Source organism: Barbus barbus (assembly GCF_936440315.1).
Source record: "Barbus barbus genome assembly, chromosome: 4".
NCBI classification, from domain to species: domain Eukaryota; kingdom Metazoa; phylum Chordata; class Actinopteri; order Cypriniformes; family Cyprinidae; genus Barbus; species Barbus barbus.
The window spans coordinates 14,796,900-14,811,868 of record NC_136732.1 but is presented as its reverse complement, the minus strand read 5'-3'; the positions used below and the strand labels follow the sequence as shown (position 1 = coordinate 14,811,868).

The window sequence follows — 14,969 nt, the reverse complement described above, 5'->3', positions numbered from 1 at the left end:
CAGCAAATTTTTATTTCTGGGTGAACTATTCCTTTATCATCACTGGTAGAATGTTTGTTCATAAAGTTTGTTTATAATGTTGAGAGAACCTTACCAGAATGTTAGCCTATTTAAAGCTATTTGGGATGATAGTGGTTTTCAACTTCTTGCTTAGAGAATGTTTAAAAGCTAAGGGTTTGTTCAAATCTCAGCAGTAGTGATGCCAGATTTAGCAAGCAGCTCTAAAATGTGTTGTATCTGCCATTTAACATTTGCCGTTTGAATATGCAAGGGATTAAAAATCAGCAGCATTTGGCCTCAGAGATGAATAATTACTACAGATGGGGACAGACATAATCTCGCTTTCCCTCTCTGCTGTTTACACAGGAGGAGCGAGCAGCAGTTCACCTGCCCTCCCTTATCTTATTTTACTCTATCGCTTGCAATCCAAGGTCCCATCAGTATTAAAGTGCAATGACGAGAGTATCTTTTGCAAAGGCTGCTGGGTAATGTGGCGTCCTCTGAAAGGTTGTCTGGATGAATGCATCGGGCATTCGACTGATCGATCATATTTAAAAGGAGAGGTGGATGTATTGCACATGGCACATCATGATCTCATAGATCTGGTCTGGCCACGCTCACTTATTGACGTGTTCGTTGTGATCTCTCACGGCCTTCTGCAAATCACTGCAGTGTTTCACACAATGCATCAGCGTGGTGTGTGTTTCCAGCATGGTCTTTTCATCAGTAAATGGAATAATGCTGTTCGGAGAACACTTGAGAGAAAGCAGCATGCACAGAGACAGATTGTGCATTAACAAAGTAAAACCCAATACAACACCTGATACGCCGACTACTTGTATTCATTATATTAATATATTCAGACAAGTATTTTATGAATATTACCTTATGACATTACATATACACACTGTAGAACCTTGTCAAAACAAGAACACACACACAGGTATTAACAGGACAGCACATTCCTGAGGAACCCCCCTCTTTTCATTATCTGTGGTCGTTCAACATCCTGCTCTGCTCTCTTTAACGTCTCACGAGACCCCTAAAAGAAGGATAGATTTGTGGAGAAAATCTGGAATGTATTTAGAACAGAATCTTCAATGTTGTTCCTGACCAGTTTACCATAAATAAAAGTCGCATAATCAACAGTACAAAGCATGTGGCATCTGGAAAGGCTCCAGCACAGACCCTCCCTGATATCTCCTGATCGTTTAATGCAGTAATTCAATGATGGTATCAACAAAGATGATGGTTTTACAACAGACGTCCGAGCTAAGAAAATCACCAGATCTCCACAAGAGTGACATTCCCATGACCTTCCGTTTCTCTCCAGCAGAGAAACGCACCTTTTCTTCTTATTGGCAGAACAAAGAAAATCAGACCTTTATAAGTGTTCCAAAGGGACAAATAATAATTCTTGCTGCTACCAAAAGCAACATACACTCACCTAAAGGATTATTAGGAACACCATACTAATACTGTGTTTGACCCCCTTTTGCCTTCAGAACTGCCTTAATTCTACGTGGCATTGATTCAACAAGGGGCTGAAAGCATTCTTTAGAAATGTTGGCCCATATTGATAGGATAGCATCTTGCAGTTGATGGAGATTTGTGGGATGCACATCCAGGGCACGAAGCTCCCGTTCCACCACATCCCAAAGATGCTCTATTGGGTTGAGATCTGGTGACTGTGGGGGCCATTTTAGTACAGTGAACTCATTGTCATGTTCAAGAAACCAATTTGAAATGATTCGAGCTTTGTGACATGGTGTATTATCCTGCTGGAAGTAGCCATCAGAGGATGGGTACATGGTGGTCATAAAGGGATGGACATGGTCAGAAACAATGCTCAGGTAGGCCGTGGCATTTAAACGATGCCCAATTGGCACTAAGGGGCCTAAAGTGTGCCAAGAAAACATCCCCCACACCATTACACCACCACCACCAGCCTGCACAGTGGTAACAAGGCATGATGGATCCATGTTCTCATTCTGTTTACGCCAAATTCTGACTCTACCATCTGAATGTCTCAACAGAAATCGAGACTCATCAGACCAGGCAACATTTTTCCAGTCTTCATCCGTCCAATTTTGGTGAGCTTGTGCAAATTGTAGCCTCTTTTTCCTATTTGTAGTGGAGATGAGTGGTACCCGGTGGGGTCTTCTGCTGTTGTAGCCCATCCGCCTCAAGGTTGTGCGTGTTGTGGCTTCACAAATGCTTTGCTGCATACCTCGGTTGTAATGAGTGTTTATTTCAGTCAAAGTTGCTCTTCTATCAGCTTGAATCAGTCGGCCCATTCTCCTCTGACCTCTAGCATCAACAAGGCATTTTCGCCCACAGAACTGCCGCATACTGGATGTTTTTCCCTTTTCACACCATTCTTTGTAAACCCTAGAAATGGTTGTGCGTGAAAATCCCAGTAACTGAGCAGATTGTGAAATACTCAGAACGGCCCGTCTGGCACCAACAACCATGCCACACTCAAAATTGCTTAAATCACCTTTCTTTCCCATTCTGACATTCAGTTTGGAGTTCAGGAGATTGTCTTGACCAGGACCACACCCCTAAATGCATTGAAGCAACTGCCATGTGATTGGTTGATTAGATAATTGCATTAATGAGAAATTGAACAGGTGTTCCTAATAATCCTTTAGGTGAGTGTATATATATATAGACAATATATATTAAGGTTGTATATTATTTTATGTCTTTCATATGCTTGGTGTGATTATTTAGAAGGTAGGATGTTGATCCATGCATTGACCCATGTAGTATATAGAATTAAGATATGTACTTTGTGTATGCCAAATACCCGTTGTTTGATTTTGAATGAAAGCTAGTTGCGTCAACGATAATTTGGGGTGGATGAAAGTTGACTTTTCTCATCATAATGTATGATTAAAACACTTATAGGAATCTGCTAGGATATGTTCTTCATCTGATGAAATAACTCAGCAAAGGATTTACGCACGGAAAACTGAGCCGTGCGGGGCGGGGCTCCGTCCTACAGAAACACTTGTGATTGGATCAAATAGCAAAAGGGGCGGACTGAAATCAGCCCGTTAAAGACAGACACCCAGCTTTGGCTTGTGCTGCTTGCTTGCGCGCTGCCCTGCTTGAAACTTTGGCTCTTCATTTGATCGCACTGTTATGCGCTCTCAGCCATATAGCATCTGGCAAGGATCCACACATGCCTTCAAAGTTCTGACCAAAGGAACTTTAATACCTGAAGCCAAAAGAACTCTAAACAGACTTCCTAAGAGCGTCATCACGTCACAGAGAAACCAACCACTCACCGGAGGGTATCCCCAGTGACATCACGCAACGACGTCAATCACAGTCTCGGAGGGTTCTCTTGGACCACGCAGGAACACGCGAAAACAACATCCCAGCGATCGACTCAACTCGAAAAGCAAGTAATCAAACAACTACCTTCATATCTTGCTGAACCTGTGTTGCATTCATCTTTAAGAGTAAAGCTAGTAAAGTTCCTTGCTTGTGACTCCCTCAGGTTGAAGTTAGAGCATTCTTGAAAACGAGCATTAGAACCTTAAACTCTCTTCAAATCAAAACAATTCATTGCCTGCAGCGTGTATGTGTGTGTACGTATTCTGTTATGTGTTATTTAGCTTAGTAGTATTGTAGAGTAGCACCAGACAAAAGATTTCTTTATAAATCAAAGTTTATTTGCTATGTGATTTTCAAGTTTGAAACTATTTGCCAAAGATCGTGTTACCTATGCTCAAAAATTACCTAATCAATTCTGTATTACTGTGGCCACGGGAATAAACTGAATTGTTAAGAGGTACTGATTTTAATGCTTGCTGGACAAGTCGTTAATAAGGTATAAGTTGGACGTTTTGATTAATATCAATTAATCATATGAATATAGCATCCATACGACTCGATTTCCAAAAGCTAAAATTAAAATAATAGTTCTAAAATTATTACAACACACATATAGTGAAAACAAATGTCAAATTTCATGCTATACTACTTAAAAATAAAGACAAATATAACAAATATTATAAAATAAGCTACAAGACATTAAAAGGGTCATCGGATGCTAAATTCACTTTACAAGTTGTTTGAACATAAATGTGTGTTGGAAGTGTGTGTACACACTCCCACGATAGTTGATAAGGCCTTCTTACCTTAGACCCGCCCTGAGTGAGCTGTCATCAGTCCATCGTGTCGACTCCGGTGCAGGTGAAGACAAGATGTCTCCGACTAAGCGATTGAAGTGTTAAGTTGTTGGATGTAATAATGAATATAGCAGTCGTCATTTACCCCCGACATCTGAGCCGCAGAGGATTAACGTTACTTTCATTTTGAAGGGAATGTGCCGATCCCCGATCTACATAAATACGTCTACGTTTGCGCGAATCATTCGTGATCCAGCTTTATCTATAGAAGAAGTGAGTATAAGAGTCTTTATGAATCTTTGTAAATCGCCTTTACTAATAATATGCTAGTTAGCCAGTTTCGCGGCTGAAGTTTAGTATGCTTCATAGATATATGAATATATATATATATATATATATATATATATATATATATATATATATATACCAGATGCCTCATTATGGACTGTTTCTATGGGCAGTGATACGTAAGCCATCCGCCATTTTTGGAAAGGTCTGCGAATCTTTGAGCGCATTGACTGTGTGCGTCTACAACAGCAAGTTATAGTTTGTATCTCTTTGAATATTCATTGATTATTATGGTGAATGCGTGATGGCTGATGCGTCAACTTATCTGGAGTGGTCAAATAGGGAATCTACACATATCAATGGTCTACTCGTCACTCCACGGAAGAGAGGGGCGGAGCAGAGCTCACTAGCATTTGGACTAGAACAGCGTGCTGAAAACAGAGCTGATTTTGACAGGGTAAAGAAGGTGTTTTTTACACTACCATTGAAAAATTTTAACCAAAGTATGTTATAGACTTTTCATTATGACCCTAAAGAATCATATCAACTTGTGTAAAATGGGCATCCGATGACCCCTTTAACAACAAGATATTTATTTTATTTTATTTATTTATTTTTATTTTATTTTAAGTCTACAGTTTCAGAAAACTTAGATATATGAGGGAATTAAAAGTTATACAACCCAAATTCCGGAAAAGTTGGGATGCTTTTTTAAATTTGAATAAAATGAAAACTAAAAGACTTTCAAATCACATGAGCCAATATTTTATCCACAATAGAACATAGAGAACATAACAAATGTTTAAACTGAGAAATTTCACACTTTTATCCACTAAATGAGCTCATTTCAAATTTGATGCCTGCTACAGGTCTCAAAAAAGTTGGCACGGGGGCAACAAAGACTGAAAAAGCAAGACATTTTGAAAAGATTCAGCTGGGAGAACATCTAGCAGCTAATTAAATTAATTGACATCAGATCTGTAACATGATTAACTATAAAAAGGGATGTCTTAAAGAGGCAGAGTCTCTCAGAAGTAAAGATGGGCAGAGGTCATCTGTGAAAGAGTGTGCAAAAAGATTGTGGAATACTTTAAAAACAATGTTCCTCAATGTCAAATTGCAAAGGCTTTGCAAATCTCATCATCTACAGTGCATAACATCATCAAAAGATTCAGAGAAACTGGAGAAATCTCTGTGCGTAAGGGACAAGACCGAAGACCTTTGTTGGATGCCCGTGGTCTTCTGGCCCTCAGACGACACTGCATCACTCATCGGCATTGGACCCAGGAATACTTTCAGAAACCACTGTCGGTAAACACAATCCGCCGTGCCATCTGCAGATGCCAACTAAAGCTCTATCATGCAAAAAAGAAGCCATATGTGAACATGATCCAGAAGCGGCGTCGTGTCCTGTGGGCCAGAGTTCATTTAAAATGGACTGTTTCAAAGTGGAAAAAGTGTTCTATGGTCAGACGAGTCCAAATTTGACATTCTTGTTGGAAATCAGGGACACTGTGTCCTCCAGGCTAAAAAGGAGGGAGACCTTCCAGCATGTTATCAGCGTTCAGTTCAAAAGCCAGCATCTCTGATGGTATGGGGGTGCATAAGTGCATATGGTATGGGCAGCTTGCATGTTTTGGAAGGCACTATGAATGCTGAAAGGTACATAAAGTTTTTAGAGCAACATATGCTCCCTTCCAGAAGACTTCTTTTTCATGGAAGACCTTGTGTATTTCAGCAGGACAATGCAAAACCACGTACTGCAGCTATTACAACAGCATGGCTTCGTAGTAGAATCTCCGATAGCAAAATTCCTGAGGCCCAGATCAGGCCCACAGGTGTGAAATCCACGCGGGCCAGATGTGGGCCGGATCTGGGCCGACACTGGTTGCTGTCTGGGTATTGAGGCTGTCTGAGTATTGTGGTGGGCCACTTTAGGTTCGCAGCCACATTAGTCAATGCTCTCTGTGCCATAACTTTGGCAAAACTGGCCCAAATATGTTTTAGGATAACTGGGCCACATTTGTGGCATCATATAAGGGTTCATTTAAGCTCACCGCCACAATTGCCATTGCTTACTGTGCCATATCTTTGCCAAAACTGGCCCAGATACGGTTTAAGATAACTGGGCCACATTTGTGGCATCATATACGGGCCACTTTAGAATCACAGCCACATTATAGCCAGTGCTTACCATGCCATATCTTTGCCAAAACTGGCCCAAATATATTTGAGGATAACTGGGCCACATTTGTTGAAACATATGTGGACCACATTTGGTTTACACCCTGATTAACCTTTGTCAATTGTGCCACATTTTTGCCAAAGGTGGACCACATTTGGTTGGCACTATTTGGGCCATATTTACTAATTACCACATGGGCCACTTTAGGGTCACATTCAGATTATACATTGCCGTAAACACCACATCTTTGCCTACAGAGGCCCACATGTGATTTGATACATTTGGGCCATTTTTGCTATTTTACATGTGAGCCACTTCAGGCTTACAAATGTGGCCCACATCCGCATGCTTTCTGGGAAGAGTCCGGGTGCTGAATTGACCTGCCTGCAGTCCAGATCTTTCACCTATAGAAAACATTTGGCGCATCATTAAACGAAAAATACGTCAAAGATGACCACAAACTCTTTAGCAGCTTGAAACCTATATCAGGCAAGAATGGGACCAAATTCCAACACCAAAACTCCAGAAACTCATAACCTCGATGCCCAGACGTCTTCAAACTGTTTTGAAAAGAGGAGGAGATGCTACACCATGGTAAACATGCCCCTGTCCCAACTATTTTGAGACCTGTAGCAGGCATCAAATTTGAAATGAGCTCATTTTGTGCATAACATTGTAAAATTTCTCAGTTTAAACATTTGTTATGTTATCTATGTTCTATTGTGAATAAAATATTGGCTGTGATTAAAATTTTTTTTTAGTTTTCATTCTATTCAAATTTAAAAAATATCCCAACATTTCCGGAATTCGGGTTGTATTTATATTTCTAAACATGGGACAGGTCATGGACAATAATTAAATCTTAAAAAGTCGTTAAATTATGTGATAAGAATACATTTTTCTAGTTTGTCAAGCTCTAAAATATTTTATTGAGTAGAAATTGCTGATTTTAATACAACCAAAAAAAAAGTCACATAAATTTATTTTATTACTTTATATTTGTTTAAATTTTATATAATATTTTAATTTTATAATTGTATTTTTATTTTATAATTGTATTTTAACTCATATTGTATCATGACAATATGACCTCAAATATGACCAATATGACCTACAATATGACCTCCAAACCTCACTGATTGGAGTGTTTTTGAAGCTGCTGCCACCGATCTGGATGAACTCACAGAGACTGTAACATCATATATCAGTTTCTGTGAGGATATATGCATCCCCACCAGGACATTCTTATCATTCAATAATGATAAACCGTGGTTTACTGGGAAACTCAAACAGCTTCGTCAGGCCAAAGAGGACGCTTACAGAAGTGGGGATAAAATCTTGTATAACCAGGCCAGGAACAGACTAACAAAGGAGATCAGAGTGGCTAAAAAGAACTACTCTGAGAAGTTGAAAAAAGAACTTTCAGCCAACGATCCGGCGTCGGTATGGACTGGTCTGAGGAACATCACCATGTACAAGTCACCACCCCCACAGTCTGCAGAGAATCAACAACTGGCTGACGATCTCAATGTGTTTTACTGCAGATTTGAAAAGGCCAGACTGACACCCAACACCCGCTCTGATCTGCACTTCACACATTCACCTTCCCCCCCTGCAACCCCCCTTACTCCATCCCCCACCATTCTACCTGCGTTTAAAGTCTGTGTAGAGGATGTGAACCGGGTCTTCAGAAAACAGAAATCTAGGAAAGCTTCAGGACCAGACGGTATTTCACCTGCCTGTCTAAAAGTCTGTGCTGACCAATTGGCCCCCATCTTTACACAAATCTTCAAAAGATCTCTGGAGCTGTGTGAAGTTCCCTGCTGCTTCAAACGCTCCACCATCATTCCCGTCCCCAAAAAGCCCAAAATCACTGGACTTAATGACTACAGACCTGTCGCACTCACATCTGTGGTCATGAAGTCACTTGAGAGACTGGTCCTGGCCTACCTGAAGGACATCACTAGACCCTTGCTGGATCCTCTTCAGTTTGCCTATAGAGCAAACAGGTCTGTGGATGACGCTGTCAATATGGGACTGCATTACATCCTGCAACACCTCGACAAACCTGGGAATTATGCAAGGATCTTATTTGTGGACTTCAGCTCGGCCTTCAATACCATCATACCTGACCTTCTCTCAGACAAACTGAGACAGCTCTCTGTGCCCTCCTCCATCTGTCAGTGGATCACCAGCTTCCTGACAGACAGGCAGCAGCTAGTGAGGCTGGGCAAACTCACATCCAGGACTCTCACCATCAGCACTGGCGCCCCTCAGGGTTGCGTTCTCTCCCCACTGCTCTTCTCCCTCTACACGAATGACTGCACATCAAAGGACCCCTCTGTCAAGCTCCTGAAGTTTGCGGACGACACTACAGTCATAGGCCTCATCAAGGACGGTGACGAGTCTGCTTACAGACAGGAAGTTGAGCAGCTGGCTGTCTGGTGCAGTCTTAACAACCTGGAGCTGAACACGCTCAAAACTGTGGAGATGATAGTGGACTTCAGGAGAAACCCCCCTGCTCTCCCCCCACTCACCATCATGAACAGCACTGTGACTTCAGTAGAGTCATTCAGATTCCTGGGAACCACCATCTCTCAGGACCTGAAGTGGGACAATCACATTGACTCTATTGCGAAAAAGGCCCAGCAGAGGCTGTATTTCCTCCGCCAGCTAAGGAAGTTCAACCTGCCTCAGGAGCTGCTGAAACAGTTCTACTCTGCAATCATCGAGTCTGTCCTATGTTCTTCTATAACTGTTTGGTTTGGTTCAGCTACCAAAACAGACATCAGAAGACTACAACGGACAGTTAGGACTGCTGAGAGGATTATCGGTGCCCCTCTGCCCAGCCTCCAAGAACTTTACACCTCCAGAGTGAGGAAAAGGGCTAAGAAAGTCACTCTGGACCCCTCACACCCAGCTCACTCTCTCTGTGTACTGTTGCCCTCTGGCCGGCGCTACAGATCACTGAGCACCAGAACAGCCAGACACAAGAACAGTTTTTTCCCGCAGGCCGTATCCCACCTGAACAACACATAACACACCCCGGTACTGTACATCTGTAAATAACTCATCAAACCTTCATCTGTACATAGGACACATGCACATTCACAGTTCTGTCTATGGTCATGTCTCTTTTCTGTATATTTTTATTTTTATTACTATTGTTATTCTTAATTATTGTATATTCTCTTCATTAGTGTTCTTTATCACCTTAATTATATGTTGTCTGCACTATGTTTGTACTTTCTGTACTGGAAGCTCATAACACCAAGACAAATTCCTTGTGTGTGCAAACACACTTGGCAATAAAGCTCTTTCTGATTCTGATTCTGATATATCATAACATTGTTCATTGTAAATATTAAAATAATGAATTAATAATGATAATAATAATAATAATAAACACTATTGATCATGTATAATTTATAATTATAGCACATTAATAATAATAATAATAAGTAATAATGATAATAATTTATTATTTATCGAAATACAATTAAAATGATCATTTAATTATTTTAAGTTTTTGTAAATAAAAAAGTTTATCAAAAATGAGCAGCTTTGTCATTATGGCAAAAGTACCAGAAACATCTTTGACCTCACTGTCAAATATAGTCTTTGACAGTGGTAGGCCTCAGAGTCTCCAAAAAAAAAGAAAGTTGAGTACTGCTGCACTAAATCAATTAATTGTGATGTGATTACAAGGTTGCACATTAAAACATCACTTTTAATTATGTAGCATAAATTTTGGTGTGGGACTGACCTTAGCTCTGTCTGGGGCAGGGGTCAGAGCGCAGGCCGAAGATGTGATGTCAGGGCTGTGGCTGAAGGATGAGGCGCTGAGAGACTTTCTGAGCTCAGGAGCCACCAGAGCAGATGGAGGGCAGCTCCACTGGGTGTGCTTCACCTTCCTCCCGGATATCAGATACGTCTTAAGACCTATAGAGGACACGCGCACACACACACACACACACACACACACACACACACACACACACACACACACACACACACACACACACACACACACAGTGACCATCAAGTCCCAGCAGTGTTTGTCCAGATTAGTTTGGTTCATTGTACACTGACCTGAGTTGACAGTGTTCGAATGAATTCATCAATCAACTCTGAGCAAACACAGGGCGTGTGAAGAAACACTTACACCAACACACAGCAGTGTCGAGAGCACACTGTACACTTTTGTCACGATTGAGACAACATTTGCAGATTGCAAATGGTATTTTCCACAAAAAGGGGAAAAAATATTTCTATATATACAGTATCTCACAGAAGTGAGTACACCCCTCACATTTTTGTAAATATTTTATTATATCTTTTCATGTGACAACACTGAAGAAATGACACTTTGCTACAATTTAAAGTAGTGAGTGTATAGCTTGTATAACAGTGTACATTTGCTGTCCCCTCAAAATAACTCAACACACAGCCATTAATGTCTAAACCGCTGGCCACAAGTGAAAATGTCCAAATTGGGCCCAATTAGACATTTGGACATGGGAAGTTGTGGCCTAATGGTTAGAGAGCTGGACTTGTAATCCAAAGGTTGCGGGTTCGAGTCTCCGGCCGGCAGGAATTGTAGGTGGGGGGAGTGAATGTCCAGCGCTCTCTGCACCCTCAATACCACGACTGAGGTGCCCTTGAGCAAGGCACCGAACCCCCAAATGCTCCCCGGGCACTGCAGCATAAATGGCTGCCCACTGCTCCGGGTGTGTGTTCACGGTGTGTGTGTGTTCACTGCTGTGTGTGTGCACTATGGATGGGTTAAATGCAGAGCACGAATTCCGAGTATGGGTCACCATACTTGGCTGAATGTCACTTCACTTTTCTCTCCCCGGTGTCATGTGACTCGTTAGTCTTACAAGGTCTCGGGTGTGAATGAGGAGCAAGTGTGTTAAATTTGGTGTTATCGCTCTCACTCTCTCATACTGGTCACTGGAAGTTCAACATGGCACCTCATGGCAAAGAACTCTCTGAGGATCTGAAAAAAAGAATTGTTGCTCTACATAAAGATGGTGTAGGCTATAAGAAGATTGCCAAGACCCTGAAACTGAGCCACAGCACACGGTGGCCAAGACCATACAGTGGTTTAACAGGACAGGTTCCACTAAGAACAGGCCTCGCCATGGTCGACCAAAGAAGTTGAGTGCACATGCTCAGCGTCATATCCAGAGGTTGTGTTTGGGAAATAGACATATGAGTGCTGCCAGCATTGCTGCAGAGGTTGAAGGGGTGGGGGTTCAGCCCGTCAGCCGGCACTGGGGAGCTACAGTTCATTGAGGGAACAATGAGTGCCAACATGTACTGTGACATACTGAAGCAGAGACTGGGCCGCAGAGCAGTATTCCAACATGATAACGACCCCAAACACACCTCCAAGACGATCACTGCCTTGCTAAAGAAGCTGAGGGTAAAGGTGATGCACTGGCCAAGCATGTCTCCAGACCTAAACCCTATTGAGCCATCTGTGGAGCATCCTCAAACGGAAGGTGGAGGAGCGCAAGGTCTCTAACATCCACCAGCTCCATGATGTCGTCATGGAGGAGTGGAAGAGGACTCCAGTGGCAACCTGTGAAGCTCTGGTGAACTCCATGCCCAAGAGGTTTAAGGCAGCACTGGACAATAATGGTGGCCACACGAAATATTGACACTTTGGGCCCAATTTGGACATTTTCACCTTTGTGGCCAGCGGTTTAGACATTAATGGCTGTGAGTTGAGTTATTTTGAGGGGACAGCAAATGTACACTGTTATACAAGCTGTACACTCACTACTTTACATTGTAGCAAAGTGTAATTTCTTCAGTGTTGTCACATGAAAAGATATATTTTATATAAAAGATAAATATTTACAAAAATGTGAGGGGTGTACTCACTTCTGTGAGATACTGTGTATATATATATATATGGTCAGTGAAAACAGGTGTTATATGAGTTATTATATGAATTGTATACTTATTTTAGATGAGGTTTGCAATTTTTGCAATTGTGTAAAAATTAAGATGTATTCCTGGTCAGGAGGTAAAAGGCATCCAAATGATGTCACTTCCTGGCTGTCATAATATGATGAAATTAAATACAGTTTTTTCAGGAATTTCTGTAGGGCTTTGCCCAAGATCTCACTTTGGTCATATTATACAATCTGACAAGCAATAACCAAAAAAGACAGTCAGATATATTGTGTTATGATCCAATCAGCCTTTCAAAAACCCACGATTTGGTAGGGAAATAGGCAAATACAATCAAGACTTACTCAACCCTGGTTAAAAGCTGGTTTAGCTGGTCTCTCAAATAACAACTGCCCACAACGCCACTAAAACCAGCTAACCAGACCACCTTGACTAGTGCAAGACTGGCATCAGGGTATATAAAGAACACATTGCTTTAAATGATTGTTTGTGTTGGTATCTCCATACATCAGCAGCAGCTCAGTCTGTCTCTGATCAGTAATCAGACATTCAACTGAGAAAGTTAAATAAATGCACAGTCACTGTAATGATGAAACATCCTCACAGTCACTCTATCAAACACCTGCTGAATGCATCTATTTTCTGCAAGGAAGCTGGAGATACAAATAAAAATCCACAGGGAAGCTTGATGGAGGAAGAGAAAATAAGAAGACCAACTGTGAGAGGTCAAGTGTTTTATAGCTGCAACTAAAAGAGTCAGTTTACACCAAAATACTGCCAGCTTTAGCCAGACAGCTTTGGCTGACAGCAGAGGAACTAAAAACGTCTGAGCCAATGTCAATGTTTGGACTAAGCGTCTGTGTTCTCGTCCTCACGCACATAATTCACCTGTCAGCGGCAGGATACACGATCTGGCACGGACCAACAGATCTGGCATAAAGTCACTGTGCCGTGCCGTATGGGGCCCGACGTAAAATGCTCTTAAAACTTAATGAATATTTAACAAGGTTCGAAAACGGGATTATAATTTGGCCACTTCACCAAGAAGACAACTTTGAAAAAACAAACCCTTGGTATAAAACAAGTGCTGGGATTTATTAGTTTATTACTTTACCACTAACTATGGGCTTCTCAATGTACTGATGCAAAAAAAGGATTATTAGTACAATACAATCAATTTGCATATTTCAATGGCCTACCTGATGACCTAGGTAATAATGGTGACCTGATGATTTTATGCAATGTGTAAAAGAACAATGCAATGATCTAATAATGAAAATTAAGAGCAAAATACTGAATTTAATTTATAATGATTACTATATTAACACTCAATTGGGGGTGAAGGAACAATCTGGAAAATGGAAGGAAATATGATACATATTATTAGCCTGGCTCATAAATATATTATTTTTTAAATTTATATGGACATTAACCCAGTAGTCCTAACAGATTTGCTAAAATTGTAACATAGGTAAATGTAAATGTATATATATATATACATATATATATATATATATATACACACACACACTCACTGGCCATTTTATTAGGTACACCTTGCTAGTACCGGGTTGGACCCCCTTTTGCCTTCAGAACTGCCTTAATTCTTCATGGCACAGATTCAACAAGGTGTTGGAAACATTCCTCAGAGATTTTGGTCCATATTGACATGATAGCATCACGCAGTTGCTGCAGATTTGTCGGCTGCACATCCATGATGTCTATCTCCCGTTCCACCACATCCCAAAGGTGCTCTACTGGACTGAGATCTGGTGACTGTGGAGGCCATTTGAGTAAAGTGAACTCATTGTCACGATCAAGAAACCAGTCTGAGATGATTTGAGCTTTGTGACGGTGCATTATCCTGCTGGAAGTAGCCATCAGAAGACGGGTACACTGTAGTCATAAAGGGATGGACATGGTCAGCAACAATACTCAGGGAGGCTGTGGCGTTTAAACAATGCTCAATTGGTACTAAGGGCCCAAAGTGTGCCAAGAAAATATCCCCCACACCATTACACCACCACCACTAGCCTGAACCGTTGCGAAAAGGCCGGATGGATCCATGCTTTCATGTTCTTTACGCCAAATTCTGACCCTACCATCTGAATGTCGCAACAGATATCGAGACTCATCAGACCAGGCAACATCTTCCCAATCTTCTATTGTCCAATTTTGGTGAGCCTGTGCGAATTGTAGCCTAAATGCATTGAGTTGCTGCCTTGTTATTGGCTGATTAGCAATTTGTGTTACCAAGCAATTGAACAGGTGTACCTAATAAAGTGGCTGGTGAGTGTGTGTGTGTGTGTATATATATATATATATACATACACACACACACATATATATATATAATTAATCAATAATCACGACTGATGATTGCTTTATATGATCATGCAATCCGCTGCCAATGCAGCCAATAC

At 41.2% G+C, this 14,969-nt stretch overlaps 1 protein-coding gene across 1 annotated transcript in view; it reads right to left on the bottom strand.

The window, feature by feature from the left end:
- Positions 1–14,969, bottom strand: part of LOC306868146 (adenylate cyclase type 9-like) — a gene marked incomplete at both ends in the record, with an annotated part of 102,236 nt that overhangs the window by 17,672 nt on the left and 69,595 nt on the right. Inside the window, one exon of the mRNA XM_079414193.1 lies at positions 10,385–10,560. Coding sequence (XP_079270319.1) covers positions 10,385–10,560 — 176 coding nt within the window. The remainder of the gene's footprint in view (positions 1–10,384; positions 10,561–14,969) is intronic.